Genomic DNA, 20,988 nt, shown 5'->3' with positions numbered 1-20,988 from the left:
TATTTCGAATGGACAAAAATACTTTTCTTTCTCTTTGTACTTATTTGAAGCAACATGAATATTTGAAAGAAACTAAAGAAGTTAGAGTTGAAGTAAGCACTTGCTATGTTTCTTATCATAATTGGTCACAATGTGGGAATGAGACTTATAGCGGATTGTTTTCAACATTGCCTTGAAACTGTGGATAGACATTTCACTTTGACACTAAGAGCAATATGTAGACTTGGAAAAGAATTGATATGTCATACAAACTCTCCGTTGCCTTCGCATATCGTCAACAATCCAAAATATTTTTCATGGTTTCAGGTAAATATTTGTTTTTGTAAATATAATTTATGAATTTTGTTACTCTCAGTTATTTTTTTAAAACTAATATTATAATATTTTAGTGTTTTCAGAAATGTACTAGTGCAATTGATGGCACACACATAAGCACACATGTTTCTGCTGACAAGCAAGTTAGCTATAGAGGTAGAAAATCTATAGTGACTCAAAATGTTTTATGTGCATGCAATTTCGACATGATGTTTACTCTTGTTTATGCTGATTGGAAGGGCACTGCAAATGATTTCGGAATTTTTCTTGATGTAATTACAAGATCTAAGAATAAATTTCCATTACCTAAAGAAGGTAAAACATAAAAAAAATTTATAGTATTATTTGATTTTTTTTTTTAGTTGTATAATACATGATTGCATTTTTACTATATTTTTAGGTGAATATTATGTTGTTGATTTTGGATTTCCATGTACAGTGAGTTTTTTTCCTCCATTTCGAGGCGAAAGATATCATTTGCAAAAATACCATGGTAGAGGTCACCAACCAAGAGGACTAAAAGAATTGTTTAATTATAGGCATTCTTCACTTAGAAATGTTATTGAATGTTGTTTTGGTATGTTGAAAGTGCGGTTTTGAATTTTAAAAATGATGCCACATTACAAACAAAGTAGACAACCTTTGATAGTTATAACTTGTTGTACACTACATAATTTCATTAGAAAGTGGGCACAAAATGATGTTATGTTTAGACAATGTGAAGAAGAAGAACAAGAGATTGAAGATGAAGAAGATGGTACAAGTGGATCAAACAATAGTTATATTTGTCAGATGAAACAGCAACATTTATAGCAGCTTATCGAAATCAGCTTTTACAAATAATGTGGCATGACTATGTTAGTAATATGTAAAAATTAGTAATTTAATGGATATTTATAGTTGGAGATTTTATATTAGACTTATAAAATTTAATTTCCTATTAGCAACAATTATTTTTTTTTTATATAATATCAATTACGTTTAATAATTAATTAATAAAAAAATAATTGAGTGATAATGTGGCACACATGGAATGGAAAAAAATGAATATCAATGAATCAATAATAATAGGAAAAGAATGAATCAATAATAATAGAAGAAAAAAAATTCAACAGAAAAAAATGTTATCTTATCTTTTAATATATATTTTATATTATATATAAATATATGTATGTAATTCATTAATATATGAATGAATTAATATTATGTATATATATAAAAATATTTTATAGCTATATATATTATACATAAGGTTTTTTGTATGAAAAAAAAAAGAAAAAAAGAAAAAAATCTTGTATGTTAAAAAAAAAAAACAAAAAAACAAAAAACAAAAAACAAAAACTGTTTAAAAAATTTTTGAAAACTATTTAACCAAATATGTTTTTTGTTTTTTTGTGTTGAAAACTATTTTTAAATATCAATGGCCAAACGCTTATTGTTTTTGTTAAATAAAAAAAATAATTTTCTATTTTCATTTCTAAAAACAATGTTTTGAAAACAAAAAATAAAAAATATGGCCAAACAGGACCTAAGCTTTACGGCATTTATTTTACAAGGATTGATTTTTTGGTTTTGCTTAATTTTTCTGTTTTTCAATTTACAAACCCAAAATATTAAGGTCTTCTTTGAAAAGTTTTTGATAATATTAAACTCCTTACAATTGAGAAGGTAGAAATTTCATCAAATTTAAAATTTAAATCTAATATATGCATTTTAAATGATTTTACCACTAGATCAAATGTACAAATACAGCTTGTTTGTTAGTTTTTTGTTTTTTTTTTTCTTTCATTTCCAATATAAAGTAAAAAATTATTATTAATTTTTTTTAATAATATATAATGTAAGCCTTATTTCATGTAAATAAAATATACATATATATATATATTTATACGTTGAATTGTTCAATATATATATATATATTTATATACGTTAAATGTAAAAATAAAATTTAATGTAGTAAGAAATATAATTCCATATATACCCTTGGGAATGGAGGGAAAGACCGGTCGGGGACTCGAAAGAACCGCTAAAAATTATGCAAGGGCCAAAACGCAATTCGTTGTTTCTAAAGGCCAAAAAATTTTAAAAACTCCCGCGTCTTGTAATCCTCAGCTCCCTCGCTCTCGCTTTTATACATTTTCCCTCCTCTTTTCATTTTCCGCTCCATTTTCATTCTTTGTTTCAATCCGATCGGATCTGAAAACTCCATCTTCTCCCCTCTTCTTCTTTCTTTTCTGTGAAACCCTCGGCTTCCCTCCTCTTTCAAAAATCATGGGGAAGCAATCCAAAGCCAAGAGATCGGATACTTTCGGGAAAGGGAAAGTGACTCCCGTACATATCGCTTTCATCGTCGATCGCTATCTCTCCGATAACAAGTTCTCCGAAACTCACTCCGTTTTCAGGAACGAGGCCTCTTCTCTCTTATCCAGATCTCCCGTTCAAGAGGTAATTACGCTGCTTCATGTTTATTAATTTTTTCTTTTTTCTTTTTTTTAAAGTGGATCGTTTATCGGAGTTTTGATTTTGATTTATTTATTTATTAATTTATTTTTTTGTTGGGGGTTTTGGATTTGGATATGGATAGGTGCCGAAGAGCTTACTGAGTTTGGCGACGATGTTGAACGAGTATATAATTTTGAAAGAGCAGAAGGTTATGGTGGATCAGGAAAGGGTTCGATTGGAGCAGGAAAATAGTCGGATCCAGTGTCTGTTGCAGGGAATGGAAAATGTCATGAGAGCTTACAATGCCAGCGGAAGCCATCCTACGCCTACAATTCCTGGTGCTGCTCCTTCTCAACCGCTCGTCGCGGTTCCTCAGTCCTACTCCTTTAGTGGGTCCCCTGCAGGTATATTTTCTCCATAAAAACTCTGCCTTGGATCTAGTTTTTTTGCACTCTATGCGATTTGATAAATATTAGTTGGAAAAAAAAAAAAATCCCAAATTGAACTAGCAGACTTTTTAAGATTTCGGGAACTTCGTCTTGTTTGCTCTGAAAATTTAATTTGCGTGTTAATTTTTTTTTTTTTACTTTTTTTTTTTTTTTTTTTTTTTTTTTGTACATAGAAAAAATATAGGAAAAAGCATATTTGATGACTTCCACAATGAATTGCGAGAACAAATAAATTTCAAGGACCAATACTTACCCTTTTGCAAATTATCTTCAAATAAAAGTAGGTGCTTAAATTATTTCAGAAAACAGAAGAAAAAAAAAATGTTTTGAACCAAAAAAGAGGCCCCAAAATATCCTGTCTTGTCATTTGTTATTCGTGGTTGGCTGATTTGTAGATTTGTAGTATCACGTTTTCTTACTTCTTGTTGTGAATCCGTACTTCAGTTCAAATTTGTGCTATTAGAACAAAATTTTGATGGGAATAATCCTATTTGAGTCAACTCTCAATTATGGTAAAAACTTTCTAAAATCTTTTGTTAGTGTCAATTAATTCGTTTTGTTGATAAAAGATTCAATGATATTTTTCACTGCCAAAGACTAAAGCTTTATAGATTAGAAGTCATTAAATTATAATCGTCCCAAAGTTTGAAGGGGTAAATCAATAATTTTTCCTTCACTCAAGCTCTTCGTACTTAAATTTCAAATTCGAATGCAATGTTTGCCAGTAACAACATCACGTTGATTGGTTCTGGAAAGTTAGTACCTGTTGAGTGATAAAGTTATTCTTTCTACTCTGTAGGTTTTCCTTTGCACAAAACGCCCATTATTCATCCAGTGTCCAAACCTTCCAACATCAATTCTGAACCTGTGAACTTCTTATCACCAATTACAAGCCAACCATCTTCAAATAAGAGAAAAGTCTCTAAAGTAGTTCTGGATGCCCCTCCAGCTGCAAAGAAATCTCGGGGCAAATTATCTGCCCAGAAGCCGCCGGCGAAAGGTAAAATTTATTTGAGTTCTGCATATGATTTATGGCTTCTTCTTGTTGAGCTTTGAACGTATCTAATCAAATTTGTTTTTTTTTTTTTTTTTTTTGGGTCTCTGGTGCAGAAGAAATTTCAAGGGCTGGTAGTGCAGATAATGCTCAAGAAAGTGCTCAGCCCTCTTGTGCACCTGAGCCATCAGCCAACAACTGCGCACCCAGTGGATCATTGGTTAATGGGTCAAGTGTGGCAAAGTGTTTGTTCAATCAGCCTTCACTCTCCATTCCAACAAATTCTGGTCCCACAACTCCTCCACGAGCAAATTCACCTGTAAATGACAAATCCATATCTCCTCTTGAGGTTACTTCCATTGCTAACTGCAGTAACAATAATACTCCTGAAGAGGGAACCCCAACACGATGCACTGTAATTTCATCCAAAAGAGTGACAGTGAGCCCCTTCAAACAAATGACTTATTACATGGAGAGAAACCATTGCATTTCCAGTTCCTCACCGGTCAAGACGAACTTTAAGAGGCAGACTAAGAAAGATCATGTCAAAGGGAGGCTTGATTTTGATAATTCTGATGAACTAATTAGCTCAGACAGACCAATTGCAGAAGAGATTTCTACTTCTGAGTCTGAAAAGGACATAGATTTTTTTGACATTGATTTGCCTAATTTAGATGCCCTTGGAGCGGATTTCAACTTCACTGATGTGTTAAAAGAATTTGATTTTGAATGTGAAGGAGCTGGGTATTCTTGCCAACCAGCCATAGGTGCTTCTACGCACACTGCTTCAGGGTATTTTTCTTGCTCTGATTCTGCTTATTTTCATGTGATATTCACTTCAGTCGTTTATTGATTATTATAATCTTAAATATGTAATATCCCTATTACATTTGCTATATACAGGTCACCTCATGAACCAGTGGATGATAATATGGGAGTTAATCAAGTTATGTCAGAGTTCTCATCAACCGTGACAGAAGTACTAAAAGATGTGAATGTGCAAGGTACTGGAACTTATTTCTAAAAAATTACAGTTTTCACCCCACATATAACCCATTAATTAATAAATTATGTACTTGAAATGCTGCAGGCCCTGATTCTTTGACCGCAATGAAGTCTTTCACAAGATGCATAAAAATTATAAGCCCTGGTAATTATTCTACTCAATGTGTCCCTTGTTAGGCTTTTTCTTTCTCTCTATCTCTCTCTTTTGGTTAAAACTGTTGAAGTTATAGAGGATTGATTTGCTTGCTTTTCGAATTTCAGTGAAAAATCGTGGGACTGTGGATCAGAATTCTTCTGCAAGGAACTAACTAGAATTGGGAATGATTTTAAGATGACAACATGTATAACTGCAAAAGATTTGTAACTATGTTAACTTGTTCTAAACAACCATCGCAAGCTGATTTTGGAATATTAATTTATATACTATATTCTTTAACGCTGTGTCTAATCTAGCTTGGGTTGAAGGTCCTAGCCTGTAAAGGTGATCATTATTCCTGTTCCATATGTATCTTATTTCTCTGAATATATATAGATCGGGTATTGTATTTTTTAAGGATTTTTCCATATTAAGGAAGTAACACAATATGCAAGCATATTTTCCTTAAATAAGAATTTTGACCAGTTAATATGATACAAAATGCTTAACACTAGTATTGGGTAAAGCCGAAGCGAACAGGAAATGAGAACTGTCTCAAGCCAAATACTTCTCTAATTTTTCTACTTCGTCGGCGCTTCCAATAAAAATTGGTGTTCGCTGGTGAATCTGCCAAAGAAACACAGTGAATATTAAATTCGGTTTGACACCTTAATAAAATATTTCGTATATATAATTCATTTTTGTCCCTATTTTTTTCTTTAATAAATGTAAATGAAGTGGTTCTGTGGGTTAAGGTACTATCCTTCATAGTCATACTCATACACATTGCTAAGTTTTAGGAGAGAAATCCCATTTATTTTCATGAAATTCCTATTTTAAAGTAGTTTTTATATATATTTTTATCCTCGCAATCTAAAATGCTTCATTTTCCAAGTAGCAAACAGAAAATATATGAATTTCAAGCTATGGCAGAATTTGCAAAAAGTTATCTATATAGGGACAATTTTAACATTTACCTCATGAGGTTCAATCCCAAGGATTCTCCGGTGACCATCTATTGCTTTCCCACCAGCTTGCTCTACTAGGTAACTCATCGGTGCACATTCATACAAAAGCCTCAGATTCCCATTTTTGCTGTTCTTGTTCTTGGGATTCCCATAGATACCACCATAAAGCAACATTCTATGGATTTCACCAACCAGGCAGCCTATATAACGCCCAGAATAGGGTTTTCCATTTGCACCCGGTTGCCTAAGATGGTCAAGGTACTTCATCAGCTTCTTATCCCAGAGATCATAATTCCCTTCATTGAATGAATAAATCTTACCCGTTTTGGGTATCTGAATATTTTCATGAGTCAAAACGAATTCGCCATAGGAAGGGTCCAAGGTGAATCCAAAAACCCTTTTACCAAGAGACAAAGTGAAGACCACAGAGCTTGAATACAGGCAATACCCAGCGGCCAACAAGTTTCTACCTGGCTGGCAAACGCTGACCACGCAATTCTGTTTTTCTTGATCTAGCTGGTTTTTTTTTTTTTTAAGCTTGGAGAACAATTAGATTGAGGAATTGAATTAAAAAATTGTGTAAAATTGAAGCAATTTCATTGATTACCGAAGAGTCGTCGTTGATGTCGATCAGGCATTGCTTGTCAGGGCCATAAATGCCGAAGATGGAGCCTGTTGTTAAGGAAGTGTCAATGTTTGCCGATCCATCAATGGGATCAAAAACCACAATGTAGTTTCCTGAGTAAGTTTCTTCTACAGCAACAGGTACGTCTTCTTCCTCCGAAGCTATAATCCCTGTTCTTCCACTAGATCTAAGGCAGTTGCAGAACAGCTGCAAAATTGCACCCAAAAAAAAAAAAAAAATTGAAAATCTCTATTTTCCTTAGCTCTGAAAACGAGAATTATCGTGTAAAAACCAGACCTCGTTGGAGATAACATCGAGCTTCTTCTGATCTTCGCCTTGGATGTTGATTGTGCCTTGACCGCCAGTGAGGTTAATGATGTTGGATCTCTGAAGCAGCGAAGCGATCTGTTTGCAAGCCAAGGAGATGCTTGAAAGCACGATCGTGAGCTCGGTGTCTATGTTGCCCAGTTGTTCTTGCTTTATAAGCCATGTGGTTAGGTTTTCTATTAGGTAGTCACTCTTCTTTCTCTCTGCTTTTCTTCGGTTTTGATATCTGACAGAGTCACCGCAGCCGATGGAGCGGCTTCGCAACGGACAAAGCCCGTACTGCTGCCACTGGAGACCGTCGGCTGTCTGTTAATACGGTGGAAAGAGAAGGAAGTTGAAGAAGAGCGACGAGAACTGGAAGGGAGAGAGGGAGAGAAGAGGAAGTGCGAGGACGAAGATGGAAGTGCGCGAACCATTTCTAAGATGTTTCTCTGAGTCGGTGACAGAGCTTCCCGCTTATCTTCGTCCCTGTTGCTGTGCGACAATTGTGTGAATGTGATTTGCCGTCAAGTACTCCTTCTGCCCACTTGGATGCCAAGTTGCCAACCCCTGAAAGTTGAGTTTCGCATAATATATATATATATATATATATTATTTTATTTTATATGTTAAAGGAGATTGCTTAATTGGTTCACTGTTTACATTAAAGGATTAAAAATTATATTGTATTTTATATCACTACAAAAAATTGTTTAAAGTAAATTTATATAATCAATATTCAATACCAATTAATTGGAAAGCAACCATTACAATTAGAGAAATTATAAAAATGTCATTTAATCTTTTATTGGCATTTATAATATTGTTATAGATTATATATTTTTATAATTTTTAAATAAAAATTACGTATGCGTAACTTGCTGATTTATAATTTTTAAATAAAAAGAGTGATACTTTACATTACTCTTTTTTGTATTTCACAAATTTTTAATTTTCACACTTGATTTTATATGAAATAATTCAAATATTTATATATAAAAAATAGGTCCCCCCCCCCCCCCCCCTTGTAAATGATATACAAAATATGGTTATTGTAATAAAAATAAAATATAAAAGGGTGTCTTTGTAATTTTAACATATATAAAGGTAATTATTTTAAAATTTTAAATTTGCATATAATTTATATTAGTATTATTTGTTCGTTTCCTAAATCATAATTTGGTATATCACCTGCAAAATTTTGAAATTTGGAGAGAAAGAGAAAAAATATAAAAAAAAAAAAGATTTTAATTTTTTTTTTTTAAATTTGAATTCATAATAATTATATAGTTTTGTTATTGGTTTAATCCCTTTCTTTATTAATATTCCATATTTTGATATTGAACGCCTGTTCAGAGTTACAAGTAGATTAGTATCTTTTCTCTTTACCTCATTACTAGTTGGTTCAAACTTTCAAATTTCCGAATGGTCTCATCATATTATCTATTTTTAAAAACTTCATTTTACTTTTTTTTTGGCTTGAAATTTAAAAAAAAAAAAATTTATTGGTATTTACACCAATTTCATTACATGCTGTGTCTTTGCCTAGCAAAAAAGAAAGTTGGGACAAGCACTAAAGGAATCACATTGTTTTGTTCCTGTACTTTAATTCACTGTATTTCTTGGAAAATTGTCATAGAACATTAATTTCACAGACAAAACTTGCATGTTTCTTTGCATTTTACAATTCAGATCAAGCTAAATACTTCTCCAATTTCTCCACCTCCTCCACACTTCCAATGTAAAGTGGAACACGCTGATGGATCTGTAAGACAGGGAAAAAGAAAAAGACTTATTAGATTTATTCACCAATAATTAAATGCTGGAACTCAGATACCTATTTAAAATAAATAAATAAATAAATAAAATTATACACCATCTTTACTCACTTCAACAGGGGTGATATCAAGAACTCTCTGATGCCCATCAGATCCTTTGCCACCAGCTTGTTCCACAATGAAGCTCATGGGTGCACATTCATACAAGAGCCTCAGCTTCCCATTCTTGCTCTTCTTGTCTCTTGGGTACCCATAAATCCCACCATATAAAAGTGTTCGATGAAAGTCCCCAACCAAACTACCAATATATCTAGCTGAGTAAGGCTTCCCACTCGGACCAGGGTCCTTAAGATCATCAATGTACTTCTTCAATTTGTCATCCCACAGCTGATAGTTCCCTTCATTAAACGCATAAATCTTCCCTGCTTTTGGTATCTGTACGTTTTCCTGTGTCAAAACGAATTCCCCATACATGGGGTCCAAAGTGAAAGCAAATACTCCTTTCCCTAATGTCAGCACAAAGATTATTGAGCTTGAATACATGCAATACCCAGCAGCAAGTAGGTTGCTTCCTGGTTGGCATACATTCACAATACACCTTTGTTCTGTTTTGTCAAGCTGCATATAATAACGACGTTTCGTTTATCAGGCCAGTCTAATGGTAAAATCTATCAGCTTTTGTACGAAAGGTCTAAGTTTTTGTACTAGTAATTCTAAAAGTCACTAAGAAGTGGAGGTTTTACCGTGGTGTCATCACCGATGTCGGCAAGGCACTCATCGTTTGGGCTGTATATTCCGAAGATGGAGCCAGTGGACACTGCTGCATCAATGTTGGATGAGCCATCAAGAGGATCAAATACAACAATGTAATTGCCTGAGTAACTCTCTTCTACTGCCACTGGTACATCTTCTTCCTCTGATGCTATAATTCCTGTTCTTCCACTTGATCTCAGGCAATTGGAGAAAACCTGTTAATGCAAAATGAATATCAAACTGAAAAATTAGTATTTCTTTTAATCCTATACCCATTTGTGTCTTAAACTCTTTGACATCTTCTTGATTTTATATTTGTCCATCATTGAATCAAAGAAAATTATTAAGTACAATTTATACAAACCTCATTAGAAACGACATCTAGTTTCTTTTGGTCCTCTCCTTGGACGTTGACAGCACCTTGAATTCCTGTAAGGTTGGAGATGCTAGCTCTCTGAACCAGAGAAGCAATCTGCTTGCAAGCCATGGAAATGCTGGATATGACAATGGTAAGCTCTGCATCAATCACACCTGCTTGTTCTTGCTTCAACAACCAGTTTGTGAGCGTTTGAATCTCATATCCACTCTTTTTCTTTGTCTCTGTCTCTGCTGCTATTGCCATGCACTTCACTCCAAAACCCACTTGCCTTCTCTTTCCATGGTTGTGGTTTGGAAATGAAGGGGAAGCTCTGGAGTCAAAGAAGCAGAGTTGGAGTGGAGAGAGCTGAGAGATGGAACGAGAGCTAGAGTAGAGAAGGAGCTGGGAAGGTGATGTTGCTGCTACTGTTGCTGCAACCATGGTTGGGCTTGCTTTTGCTTAGTTTTTTCTGCTCTGCTAATTCTTGCTTTCCTGTTCAGTTATCTTCTTCAACTTTCTTCCATTGTCATTTGGGGTGTTTAGTAGGATTGCGAGGGAGAATGTGAGGTTGGCAAAAGATTTCTGTTACTCTGGGTCCCACTTATCTTCCTTCATGGTTTCGTTATGTGATCATGATTCCTTGGACAATCCTAAGAGGACGAAGACTACAAGTGGCTATGTACAACTTGGCTGGGATCAAATTTGAATCGGTCTGGGCTTCTCTACAATCCAAGCCTAATTTCAGGCTTTTCAAATTGTAATTTATATACAAACACCTAAAAACTCTATGCGCTCACCTTATTCTAAGATATCCAAAAAGAATATCCCTTTTCATTTTCCAACTTTAATGTCAAATATTTGTCCTTTATTATTATTATTTATTTATTTCTTATCAAGCTCACTAAAGGATTAACAGCAACAAATTTCTAAGTGGCCTTTTGGTTTGAGAGATTGAATTGGATTATCTAAAATATTCTACAATCATATTAGCTTAAATTTAAAATAATTTGATCAAAATTAGTTTTATAAGCTAGTAAATTCTTTTTATTTTCATAAAAAAAAATTGAAGTAAGAAAAACATGATTGGCTGTCAAATAATGACCATCAATAAATCAAAAAAAAAAAAAAAAAGAACTTCTGTAATTCCAAATAATGTAAGCATATTGTGAGTTGTAGCAAAGGAAAAAAAAAAATATATATATATATATATATTGTGAGTTTTTGGATTAAAAATGCTCTTGGACTTACAGGTTGAGGCCCATAAACGAGATCCAAACTCCTAACCAAATGGGTCCATGGATCCTATGGAGAAATCCAGTATCATTGCCCATTTTCCAAAAATCTGGAGCAAAACTTATCTAATTGTACCGCCAACTACTGCCAGAGCAGAAGAGCAGAACAGAAAACTGATCGTTTGCTTCATCAACGACAACAACCTTCCCAAAGAGAAGGATGACACAAGGGCTTCTTCTATGGAGTCCTTGCCAAAACCTTCTCTTCCTGCGAACCCCTCTTCCATTTTCAACCCACGGAATCAAACTCCCCCAACTATCAGTCTCTGCGACTCTGGAATCCACCAGCACCACCACCAACAACGCTAGCTGCCAAGAAGAGCTCAGTGCCCGAGAGAGAAGGCGTCTCAGAAACGAGAGAAGAGAGAGCAAAGCCGGCAATAACTGGAGAGAAGAAGTGGAAGAGAGGCTTCTCAAGAAACCTAAGAAGATTTATAAGTCCTGGACCGAGGAGCTCAACCTTGATAACCTTGCTAAGTTGGGTCCCCAATGGTGGGTCGTCCGGGTTTCTCGGGTCAGGGGTCATGAGACTGCAGAACTCATCGCTCGTTGCCTCGCCAGGAACTTTCCTCACATTGATTTTAAGGTCATCCAAAGCTTTTCCCTCTTCCGGTTTCCAGCTTTTGCTTTCTGGGTGTTTTTGCCAAATTCTATTGCTTGTCATGGACTGTGGATTGAAATATAGTACAAAGTACTTATGGTTTTGTTTTTTTCTTTGAAAAAATTAAGTTTGGTTTGCTAGTTTTTACTTCATATATGGTTTTGGTTTCTTCTTTGGAAAAATTAAGTTTGGTTTACTAGTTTTTACCTCATATATTGACTGCTCTAGTTCTTATCTGTTTTGAAATAGAATGTGTTATCGTCTAGGATGCACCACTAGAAGTGGAATTATAGTTGGCATTTCATAAAGAATTTAACTGGAATCCATTGGGTTTGCCTTGTTATGAGGCTATAAGGAACACTGGCTTTTATTTTGAATGAAATGATTATTTCTTAGTATGTTGGATCTTTAACTAAGAGGACATTGAATTGATAAGGCAGTAAGGCAGGACCCTTCCTGCATGGGCTGATCCCCAATCTGAACCAAAAACTTAAGATAAAGATTTTAGAGATATCTAGTCCATAATTATTTAACATTGTAGAATGGACTCGCTATTACAATAGAGTTGAAAGTGCCTGTCGCAACTAATTGATAAAGAGCTAAAGTTTTTTGAAGCTCTAGCTAGTGTGGACCTTGTTAAAATGATAGCTTTCCCAGTTTCTTTGTTCAATGGTTTGATTAAGTGGCATTATCAAAAGTATATTCATTTGTTTAAAGATGTATTTTTATGAAGTAATATATATTCTATCATTTGTGCAATTGAAGGGATACTATGATACTATCTATTGTACTTATTTAAAAGCTTGTACATGAGATATAAATGGCAGATAAAATTGTGCAAAGTTTTTCTTGTTACCTAAGTATTCGTTTTCAGGTCTATGCTCCTGCCATCCAGGTGAAGACGAAATTAAAAAATGGTTCCTACTCAGTTAAACCAAAACCACTATTCCCAGGGTGCATTTTTTTAAGGTGCATATTGAACAAAGAGATCCATGACTTTATAAGAGAGTGTGATGGTGTTGGAGGCTTTGTTGGTTCTAAGGTTGGAAATACGTGAGTATTTATTATATTTTATTTGCATTATCATACATGTGAGGGTTGCTAAAAACCACGTTTTTGCAATTCTATTTTCATTACATTGTCAGTCACTCAATCTAACCTCTATTATGTTTCTATATAGTTGCCAAAGACATGATATTCCTGTGTTTAAAAAAATGTGAATGTTGGTAGCAAGAAGTTGTTGTTTAACATTTTGATAAAGTATGAAAATAAATTAATAAGCTTGAGCTTTTAGGAATAATGGTGCTTTAAAGATGATATCAAAGCAAGAGATCTTGTGTTCCAAGTCCTACCTACTTTTTCAATTACTCAAAAATAAGTCTTATTCAACTTGTACTACCCCTTTCTCAATCTACATATAGATTTAACTATTGGCTCAAATGAGGCTTCTCACATATTTGTTGATAGAATCTAATATATAGAGTGTGGACCAAAAAGAGTTCACTCAAAACTTCAAAACCCACATGTGAAGTGAAGGTGGAGTGTTTTAGTATAAAAACCAATAATGACTCACCTCCCACAAGTTAAATTTGACCTTCTAGGAGCAATGATGCTTTAACAATTAACAGACATGAAGGAGAAATCTCAAGGAAAAACATCAATAGATGTGTCAACTATGCTATAACAATAGTTAATTCCTTTCTACCTCTTGTTGAAGTCCCTTCATTTGATGGGATTATTGGGGTTGTATTAAAAAGTAAAAAGCTTATTGTTTAATCCAGTTTATGACTGCATGTGTGCATTCTAAATTTTCCTCAAAAAAATTTGTAAAGTGTCATTCTAAATTGGTAATGTAACAAAATCCAAATGAGAACATGTTTAGTTGTGAGTACATATTTTTATCTCCTGGATTTTCGGCTTCATAAACAGTTTTAAACAATTTTTTGATGTCTGATGTTAATGCATCCTTGAAAGTTTGATTTTACTTTTATCATGCTATGACATTATATAAATTTGAAGTGGTCATTTTAATATTTTCACATGAACAGGAAAAGACAGATCAACAAACCGAGGCCAGTTTCTGAGGTTGACATGGAGGCAATCTTCAGACAGGCAAAAGACGAACAAGAAAAAAATGAACAAGCATTTGAGGAACAGCAGCAAAAAGAATCCCTTTATTCTGGGACGCTCAATCTGGAATCTAATTTAGATTCTAATGATGCGACAGAGTCTACTGTAGATACCAAACCCAAAGGGAAATCTAAGAAGCCTTCTGATTTACTCACAAATAGTTCATCTAAAAGAAAAGGTAACAAACGTTTTACTCCAGGTTCTACTGTTCGAGTTGTATCTGGGACTTTTGCAGAGTTTGAAGGCATCCTTAAGAAGGTGAATCGCAAAACAGGAAAGGTATGTGAGGCTACATACAAGAAAGAAGTATGAAAGAAAGAGTAGATAAGAATAGGAAGAAAGAGGGAAAAGAAAAGGCTTTAAATCAATGCCAAAAACTGAATATCTATTACATTAAGATACGCTTCTACAGGCGGTCTGAAAGTGTCATCATCAAAATAAGGAAATCTAAATGAAACACAATAATCAGAAAACTATAAACTGAATAAAGCATGCCTTATAAGCACTAATTTTACTTATACCTAAAATAAGAGATTTGGTTGCCATTCCTTGTTGATATTCTCTTTTTTTAACATGAATTATTCAACTTAAAGAGTTCAATTTGGGGTAATATGCTTGTATGCAATTTTAAAGGATCTTAAAGCCCTAATTAGAAACCTTCAAATAACAGTGTTATCGCTTTGTTTTCTTGCAGGCAACTGTGGGATTTACACTGTTTGGGAAAGAGAGCTTAGTAGATCTAGATGTCAATGATATTGTTGCAGAGACAAAGTGATATAAATACTTTTTTGTGATCATGCTATTCTTAAATGGTAAGTTTATGCCATTGCTAACTTCTTTTAATCTCTTTAATACTAAAATTTTACTTTCATACTATATATATATATATATATTTATTTATTTTTTTTGGGGGTGGGCCAAGAGAGCATAAATAGCCGTAGTAATTAAAGAGGGTAGTTCATTGCTTTTCATTGCCATAAGAGTTGGATAGATCTGAACTTCGTCAGATTAACCAGTTGAGATGAAAATGGAAAAAGAAAAGACAAAAGAGTGATGGAAAAGAGGGGTAGAGGAGGAGGGGCTGGGGCGATTAGATTTTCCATTTTGAACCAGGTTCTGAATAGATTACGAGGATGCTCATTTGATGATGTTATGGAATTACATTTTGTTGATTCACTTTGAGTAATACAAAAGAAGGTATATGTGGTTCCATGTGTATGATTGACACGTTTCATGTACTATTTTCAAATATCCATGTCATTATCTGTAACTTTAGCTTATCTGCCATCATGTCACAAGATTTATATTTACCAAGATGAGTATGATTAAAAGTATTCAATATTCTCTCCTTTATTTAATAATGAAAACAAAGGGTTTTAAATCTATGCTGTGAGCATATTGAAACCTATATTGTCAAACATAAGATATCCCTTATTTTTATTCTTATTTTACTATTTTGTAAGCTTTTGGTTTTGGCCTCCCCCTCTATTGAAATTTGATGGTCATCTCATTCTCATCGATAGAGCACGACTTGAGCATCAATGCTTGTCTTAATTTGCATATGCATGCATGTTTTTATTCATTTATATTTTTTTGGGACCAATTTGCTGCTTGGTTTAGTGAGAAAATAGTGAAAAACAAAACAGGCGTGCACAACATACACAGAGTTTGATTTGCTTGTTGACTAATTGGGTTATCTATCCCAGGGAGAATCTTTATCATCTTTTTCTAAGCTGCTTAACCTGCCACAGTTCTTTGAGAACTTCAATACCTATCAGATATTATTTTCAGAGTTTCTTAAGAAACCAACTTTGTTGTTTAGGTAGCTGATTCATTAATATAAGTGGGGTAAGAAGAAGACTGGCCTGCCCCAGCCTAAAGGGTGGTCCTTCCATCATACGTTACATTCTTCTCTACATTTTCGAAGGCGTTTTTGGAAGGCACCGAGCTATTAAATGAGCCAGCAAATTCCATAAAGGTTGTCTCGGAGTAAGAGAGAAAATTCCTGTTGTTTTTGGTACCCTTTCTGCAAAACTAGTGACTGCTCACTTACTCTTTTTCCTCTTTTCTTTTCTTTTTTCCTTAGTATTTGAATTGGGGATGGGGAATAGTACTTAATTCAGCTGAAATCAATGGAAACTAGCCTATAATATTTCTTATTTTCTTTCTTTCCTTCTCTCTTTCTTTCTCGCTTTCTCTTGGTTGAAACAGTGGGGCTACAACGCCAAGCAAAAGAATAATAACTTTTTTCTTCTTTTAAGAGACAGCTTAGTTCCTTTGGAGATATCATAAGTGCTTTTCAAAAAGGGAAAAAGCTAATATTATTGTACTTAATTCGAATAGTTTGCAAAACACGTAGACAAAATATTCTGTATTCTCATCTTATAATGCATAAAGGAAAGTTTTAAGACAAATATATCTTCCGGGACCAAAAGTTATCCCTTAATTAAAAGAATGATAATTTTTCACTTGTCAGGGGAAATCCAAAGTGCTGTGTGCATTATTATATACTTTTGAGTGGACGAGCAACTAAAAAAATGACAAAATGAAAAAGAAAAACAATAAATGAATAGTGATATCGATTCCTATCTAAAAAGTCATCTTAGTTGTTCGTTTCTTTATCTTCCTAAAATACAAAGAAGCTAAATCAAGCACTAAATGGAAAAAGCATGTCAGGCAAATAATTTAGGTTGAAGAACTTCCCAGAAGAGATGAGTTTTGAGTCTGGATAAGTATAATGCCTAAAGAAAAACAAAAAATCTTCATCTTCCCCTGGTCACAAGGTGATAAGGATTTGAAAAATTCCTTTAGGCGGTCCATAGCTTGAGCTGCCAATTGTTAACAACTCACAACGACCCATTTCTGAATTTTGTTATCGTATATAATGTCTGGTCTCTATGGTTCTTAGATTTGTCCCATTTGAGACCCACCTTGTGGTCTTAATTCCTTTCCTACTACATATTTGCAACCTCTTTGGTATTGGTTTTAAATCTAATAAAATAAACATATTGTTTTTTACACAAGAAAGAATGTCAAGTTTGACAAAAACCAAAAAACATTGAATTACGACCCCACAGGTTTTTACAACCCAGCAATGAAATAAAGAATGTAGAAGAACTATGAACTTTAAAGCAAACAACACGAATCATATGAGTTGGTGAGTAAATGAGTAAAAAAGAGTTGGTGATGCTCATTCAATTTGGTCCTACATTTGGCTTCCAAAAAAATATAAAATATTAACTACCCCTTGGGTTTAATCCTATCACTTTTTCTTCAATGCCTTCTCAAAGTGTCTTCTGCTGCACATGTTCAATGCTCTCTACTCGAGACGTACACTTGCTTTGCATATGGATTTTGACTTTGCTATTCAATCTTCTCTCCCACTCTCGCCCAATCATAATGATATTAGTAAATATTGTGGATTGTCATTTTTACCAACTATATTTGTTGTTTTTAATCATATACTAAAATTGCAATAAAAGATTTAGGCTAAAATGCTGCTTCTTATTCAAAAACAACTTCCAAAAGTTTTTTTAAAAAAATTTTGAAAGAATTTTAGGTCTTGCTAAGAGAATAGCTTCTTAGGAATCTCTAACTTCTTCTTTGTTAATGCAATGTACAATTTCCTTATAATTTTCTTTAAGAGCAAATAATTTTTTTATTTTTGTTTGTTGTTGTTATAATGGATTTCAGGTTCCAAAGTATGTAAAGAGACTGCGACATATTAAAGAAGATTCGTTAAGTAGATTTATTTGTTTGTTTCACCATGACCCTAGACTGAAATATTTCTATGAATGAAATATAATTCTGCATACCATAAATTTTTACTTTTATTGCAATGACAAAGGTATTATTATGATACCGAGATGCACGCGAACATTAGTTTTTATTTTGTTTGTTTTGGGTATTGCTTTTAAAGTAGGCACGGTGCACAACATCTTTCTGTTTGGTGTTTATCGGACACTTGGTGGGCAAGCAAGTGAATGGTCCCCTTCACTCTTCACCAAATACTTCTTTCTCTCTCTCTCTCTCTCTCTCTCAACTCTCCCTTTTGGCCTCATTCCGAACCCAACCCAACTCTTACAACTCAAAACTTTTTCACATAACAAAAAACTAAAACTAAAACTGAAAAAAATTTAGCCAAAAAACGAAAACAAAAAACAAAAGGTGAAAAAGATGTGGGCATAGAAAAAAGATGAAAAAGAGTTAAACTCGCTGCCCATTGTGCACAGCTGGCTCTCTAAAGCAAAGAAAAAGCAAATAGTGTGTTTACTCATTCGCCTACTCACCCTATCATTGTTCTCTTTCGAACCCTTTTTTCACATCTCCAAAATCCTCTCTTTTTTAATTTTTTTAATTTTTTTTGTTTTTTCTGAAATTTTTTTCAACACCTACTTTTGCTTTGCTTATTTTTGCATTATTACCAACCACTTGTTGTTACCTTCTATAAATCAGAAAAACCATATTCTAATTAACCTCATATCTTGAATTCAATCTAAAACCTATCTGAGTCATCATCAATGGTTTGTAATCTAGTTGGTAAGAAATTCATTGCCAATTGATTTGAAGGGCATTAGTGGTATTGAGGATCAATAGTTCCATCGATGGATACATTGGATGGTAGGAATTTTGTCTACACACTATCATTGAAGTTTGTGATAAGATAAACAATTTTAACCAAACATTATTAGAAAACTTTTATATTTATTGAAAAATATATATTTATCTTTTTGAAAACAATCTAATATCAAATCCATTATTTTTATAGAGGATAATTCTGAATTTGAATCGTCATGTATCAAAATCTATTCTCAAACAAATATCCATAAATTTTGATTTCACAAAAATTTATAAAAATCCTCCATAATATTCTCAAACAAATTCCTTGGATTCTTTGTGGTTTTATTTTATATATTTTATATTTATTTATTGACTTTTAATCTGAACAAACATTCTTTAATATTATGGTTGATAACTAAAAAAGCCATGGTATCATTACCCAAAAGTCACATAATCAATTGTAAGAGGTTGGTTCTATAAATACAGAAAATATGGGGTATAAATGAGAATTTTAGTAAAGTGCAAGGAAGCAAGAAGTGCTTTATTATATTCCCTCAGTCAGCAAGCACTTGGAGAAAGTAAGTCACAGAGTTTGCAGAAACGAGTAAACGAATTTAATTTTCACACCCTCCAATCCAACCCCCCCATTATTCTTTACTTTCTTCCTCCGCTTTCTGCTCCCGAACCCTAGAATAAAAAAAATAAAAATTTCACCTTTAGACCTAAAATGGAGCTCCTCCACAAACCCTAGAAATCCCACTTCTCCTCACAAAAACTCAGATTCAGCTCAAACCCATTTTCCATCCATGGCCGCTTTATCCATTTCCGGGCACTTCACCGTCTTCACTTTCCTTCTCTTTTTCTTCTTCAGACCCTTTGCTGCAGACTCAAATTCATCCTTTTCGTTTCCAGAGTTTGGTAAAAATCAGAAATTGGAGTCCAATATTGCTTTTTATGGGGATGCGAAGGTCGTCAATGGTGGATATGCTGTTCAAATTACTAGCTCATCGAGTTCTAGTGCTGGTAGAGTCATGTACAAGAAACCCATCAAGCTTGTTGAAGGTAAACCTCAGAAATTGGTCTCATTTTCCACGTACCTTTCCTTCTCTGTTTCTCCTGGCAATGGTGATGGTTTGGCCTTCATTGTGGTTCCTAGTGCATTTGATGTCAATAAGTTTTGTAATTGCTCATTTGGGCTTTCTGTGGGATTTGGAAAAAGCAAATTTAAAGTTATTGTGGTTAAATTCTATACATTAAGTGACTCTAAGTATGATGGTTTGTTAAATGTTCATGTGGGAATTGATGTGGGTAGTGTGGTATCAGCTAAAGTAAGCAATTCTTCAACTATCAATATGAGTCTTCATACTGGGAATAAATCTCATGCTTGGATAGATTATGAAGCGGGTTCTAAACGACTAGAAGTTAGATTGAGTAAATTTGGGGATTCCAAGCCTTCTGATCCGTTGCTATGGTACCCGATAGACTTGTCAAGGATGTGGGATGATGAGGAAGCATTTGTGGGTCTGAGTGCATCTAGTTGGAACTTCTCTCAGACTAGTTTACTCTACTCTTGGATCTTTGAGCAGAGGCATATTCCCCAATGGATGCACTCCGAGCCACTGGATCCTAAGGCCTTTGCTAAGAGCTCAAAACATTTGACGGTACAGAAGAGGAAGGACTGTCTGATTAGAGTTCTTGCGGCAATGATCTTTGGTGCTGCCTGTGGAGCCTTGGCGGCATTCACCGGCTTGTATTTGTGGACGATATTCGGTAATAGGCGTCCAGTGGTGCCGGAGGAGTATGCTGTGCAACCTGTGGATTTTGAGTATAAGAAGGTGAAAGTAGTTGTAGATAAAGCCACCGAAGATGGGAAGCAGTAGAGGTTGGATGCTGGAGGGTCTGTTGTATGGTTTGTGTTGTAAATCAATGGTTTTTTGTTTTTTTTTTTTTTTTTTTTTTGACTTTGTATTTTTAGTTTTTGTTGTGTCATTGACTGGTTGTAACTTGTAATCTGGAGAAGCAAATTTGTCAAACATGCAAGCAGTAGATTTTGTTAGAGATTTCTCCAAATATTTGGAGCACTTGGATTCCACTCTGAAATGAAGAAATGAAATATCGTAGGATTTAATCCACTCTTCCTTTGAAAATACTCTTTGACTCTTTAAACTGATGACAATGACGGATAACCAAATTCATCCACCTAGACATTCATTCTCTAAATAGATAGCAATGACTGGTGCTTGACATTTCACCTTGTAGTCCTGATTGTATGTCTG

The 20,988-nt window shown here is 34.1% G+C and overlaps 5 protein-coding genes across 7 annotated transcripts; 3 read left to right on the top strand and 2 right to left on the bottom strand.

Annotated features, from left to right (window-relative positions):
• The first annotated feature begins 2,441 nt into the window (after positions 1–2,441).
• On the top strand, positions 2,442–5,758 carry LOC107430697 (nuclear distribution protein nudE homolog 1). 2 transcript variants are annotated; one of them, XM_025079482.3, is made up of 7 exons: positions 2,442–2,760; positions 2,900–3,161; positions 4,006–4,206; positions 4,320–4,992; positions 5,104–5,204; positions 5,291–5,350; positions 5,467–5,758. In XM_025079482.3, the coding sequence occupies exons 1-7, from the start codon at positions 2,587–2,589 to the stop codon at positions 5,511–5,513; spliced, it is 1,518 nt and encodes a 505-aa protein (XP_024935250.1). In that variant the 5' UTR covers positions 2,442–2,586; the 3' UTR covers positions 5,514–5,758. The 2 variants fall into 2 exon arrangements, with proteins under 2 accessions (XP_024935250.1, XP_015897054.1); XM_016041568.4 differs by having other exon boundaries at positions 2,445–2,760; positions 4,317–4,992.
• Positions 5,759–5,788: 30 nt separating this feature from the next.
• Positions 5,789–8,634, bottom strand: LOC107430709 (fructose-1,6-bisphosphatase, chloroplastic-like). Its single transcript, XM_060817884.1, has 6 exons — positions 8,630–8,634; positions 7,675–7,735; positions 7,232–7,567; positions 6,917–7,141; positions 6,319–6,825; positions 5,789–5,968 (listed from the first exon to the last, which is right to left on the bottom strand). The coding sequence occupies exons 1-6, from the start codon at positions 8,632–8,634 to the stop codon at positions 5,897–5,899; spliced, it is 1,206 nt and encodes a 401-aa protein (XP_060673867.1). The 3' UTR covers positions 5,789–5,896.
• A 180-nt stretch (positions 8,635–8,814) lies between these two features.
• On the bottom strand, positions 8,815–10,740 carry LOC107430723 (fructose-1,6-bisphosphatase, chloroplastic-like). Its single transcript, XM_016041598.4, has 4 exons — positions 10,136–10,740; positions 9,762–9,986; positions 9,130–9,636; positions 8,815–9,005 (listed from the first exon to the last, which is right to left on the bottom strand). The coding sequence occupies exons 1-4, from the start codon at positions 10,568–10,570 to the stop codon at positions 8,934–8,936; spliced, it is 1,239 nt and encodes a 412-aa protein (XP_015897084.1). The 5' UTR covers positions 10,571–10,740; the 3' UTR covers positions 8,815–8,933.
• Positions 10,741–11,486: 746 nt separating this feature from the next.
• On the top strand, positions 11,487–16,311 carry LOC107430708 (uncharacterized). Of its 2 annotated transcripts, none has more exons than XM_016041580.4 (5): positions 11,487–12,007; positions 12,897–13,075; positions 14,071–14,431; positions 14,847–14,964; positions 15,975–16,311. In XM_016041580.4, the coding sequence occupies exons 1-4, from the start codon at positions 11,582–11,584 to the stop codon at positions 14,925–14,927; spliced, it is 1,047 nt and encodes a 348-aa protein (XP_015897066.3). In that variant the 5' UTR covers positions 11,487–11,581; the 3' UTR covers positions 14,928–14,964; positions 15,975–16,311. The 2 variants fall into 2 exon arrangements, with proteins under 2 accessions (XP_015897066.3, XP_048319861.2); XM_048463904.2 differs by lacking the exon at positions 15,975–16,311 and adding an exon at positions 15,075–15,370.
• A 2,915-nt stretch (positions 16,312–19,226) lies between these two features.
• On the top strand, positions 19,227–20,844 carry LOC107430715 (L-type lectin-domain containing receptor kinase VIII.2). Its single transcript, XM_016041588.4, has one exon. It carries the CDS (start codon positions 19,519–19,521, stop codon positions 20,590–20,592), a length of 1,074 nt encoding a protein of 357 aa, XP_015897074.3. The 5' UTR covers positions 19,227–19,518; the 3' UTR covers positions 20,593–20,844.
• Positions 20,845–20,988: the final 144 nt, after the last annotated feature.

This window comes from Ziziphus jujuba, chromosome 6 (assembly GCF_031755915.1).
Source record: "Ziziphus jujuba cultivar Dongzao chromosome 6, ASM3175591v1".
Classification (NCBI taxonomy): domain Eukaryota; kingdom Viridiplantae; phylum Streptophyta; class Magnoliopsida; order Rosales; family Rhamnaceae; genus Ziziphus; species Ziziphus jujuba.
Note: the sequence above shows the minus strand (reverse complement) of the source record. Positions and strands in the feature narration are given on the sequence as shown.

Coding starts and splice junctions, on each gene's coding strand:
- LOC107430697 (XM_016041568.4), top strand. CDS start 2,587: ATGGGGAAGCAATCCAAAGCCAAGAGATCGGATACTTTCGGGAAAGGG. Junction 5,205..5,290: donor AAAAGATGTGAATGTGCAAG/GTACTGGAACTT, acceptor GAAATGCTGCAG/GCCCTGATTCTTTGACCGCA. Junction 5,351..5,466: donor CATAAAAATTATAAGCCCTG/GTAATTATTCTA, acceptor TTCGAATTTCAG/TGAAAAATCGTGGGACTGTG.
- LOC107430709 (XM_060817884.1), bottom strand. Junction 7,142..7,231: donor TCGATGTTATCTCCAACGAG/GTCTGGTTTTTA, acceptor GCAATTTTGCAG/CTGTTCTGCAACTGCCTTAG. Junction 6,826..6,916: donor ACATCAACGACGACTCTTCG/GTAATCAATGAA, acceptor AAAAAAAACCAG/CTAGATCAAGAAAAACAGAA.
- LOC107430723 (XM_016041598.4), bottom strand. CDS start 10,570: ATGGTTGCAGCAACAGTAGCAGCAACATCACCTTCCCAGCTCCTTCTC. Junction 9,987..10,135: donor TAGATGTCGTTTCTAATGAG/GTTTGTATAAAT, acceptor TTGCATTAACAG/GTTTTCTCCAATTGCCTGAG. Junction 9,006..9,129: donor TTGATATCACCCCTGTTGAA/GTGAGTAAAGAT, acceptor CCTGTCTTACAG/ATCCATCAGCGTGTTCCACT.
- LOC107430708 (XM_016041580.4), top strand. CDS start 11,582: ATGACACAAGGGCTTCTTCTATGGAGTCCTTGCCAAAACCTTCTCTTC. Junction 13,076..14,070: donor GGTTCTAAGGTTGGAAATAC/GTGAGTATTTAT, acceptor TCACATGAACAG/GAAAAGACAGATCAACAAAC. Junction 14,432..14,846: donor TGAATCGCAAAACAGGAAAG/GTATGTGAGGCT, acceptor GTTTTCTTGCAG/GCAACTGTGGGATTTACACT.
- LOC107430715 (XM_016041588.4), top strand. CDS start 19,519: ATGGCCGCTTTATCCATTTCCGGGCACTTCACCGTCTTCACTTTCCTT.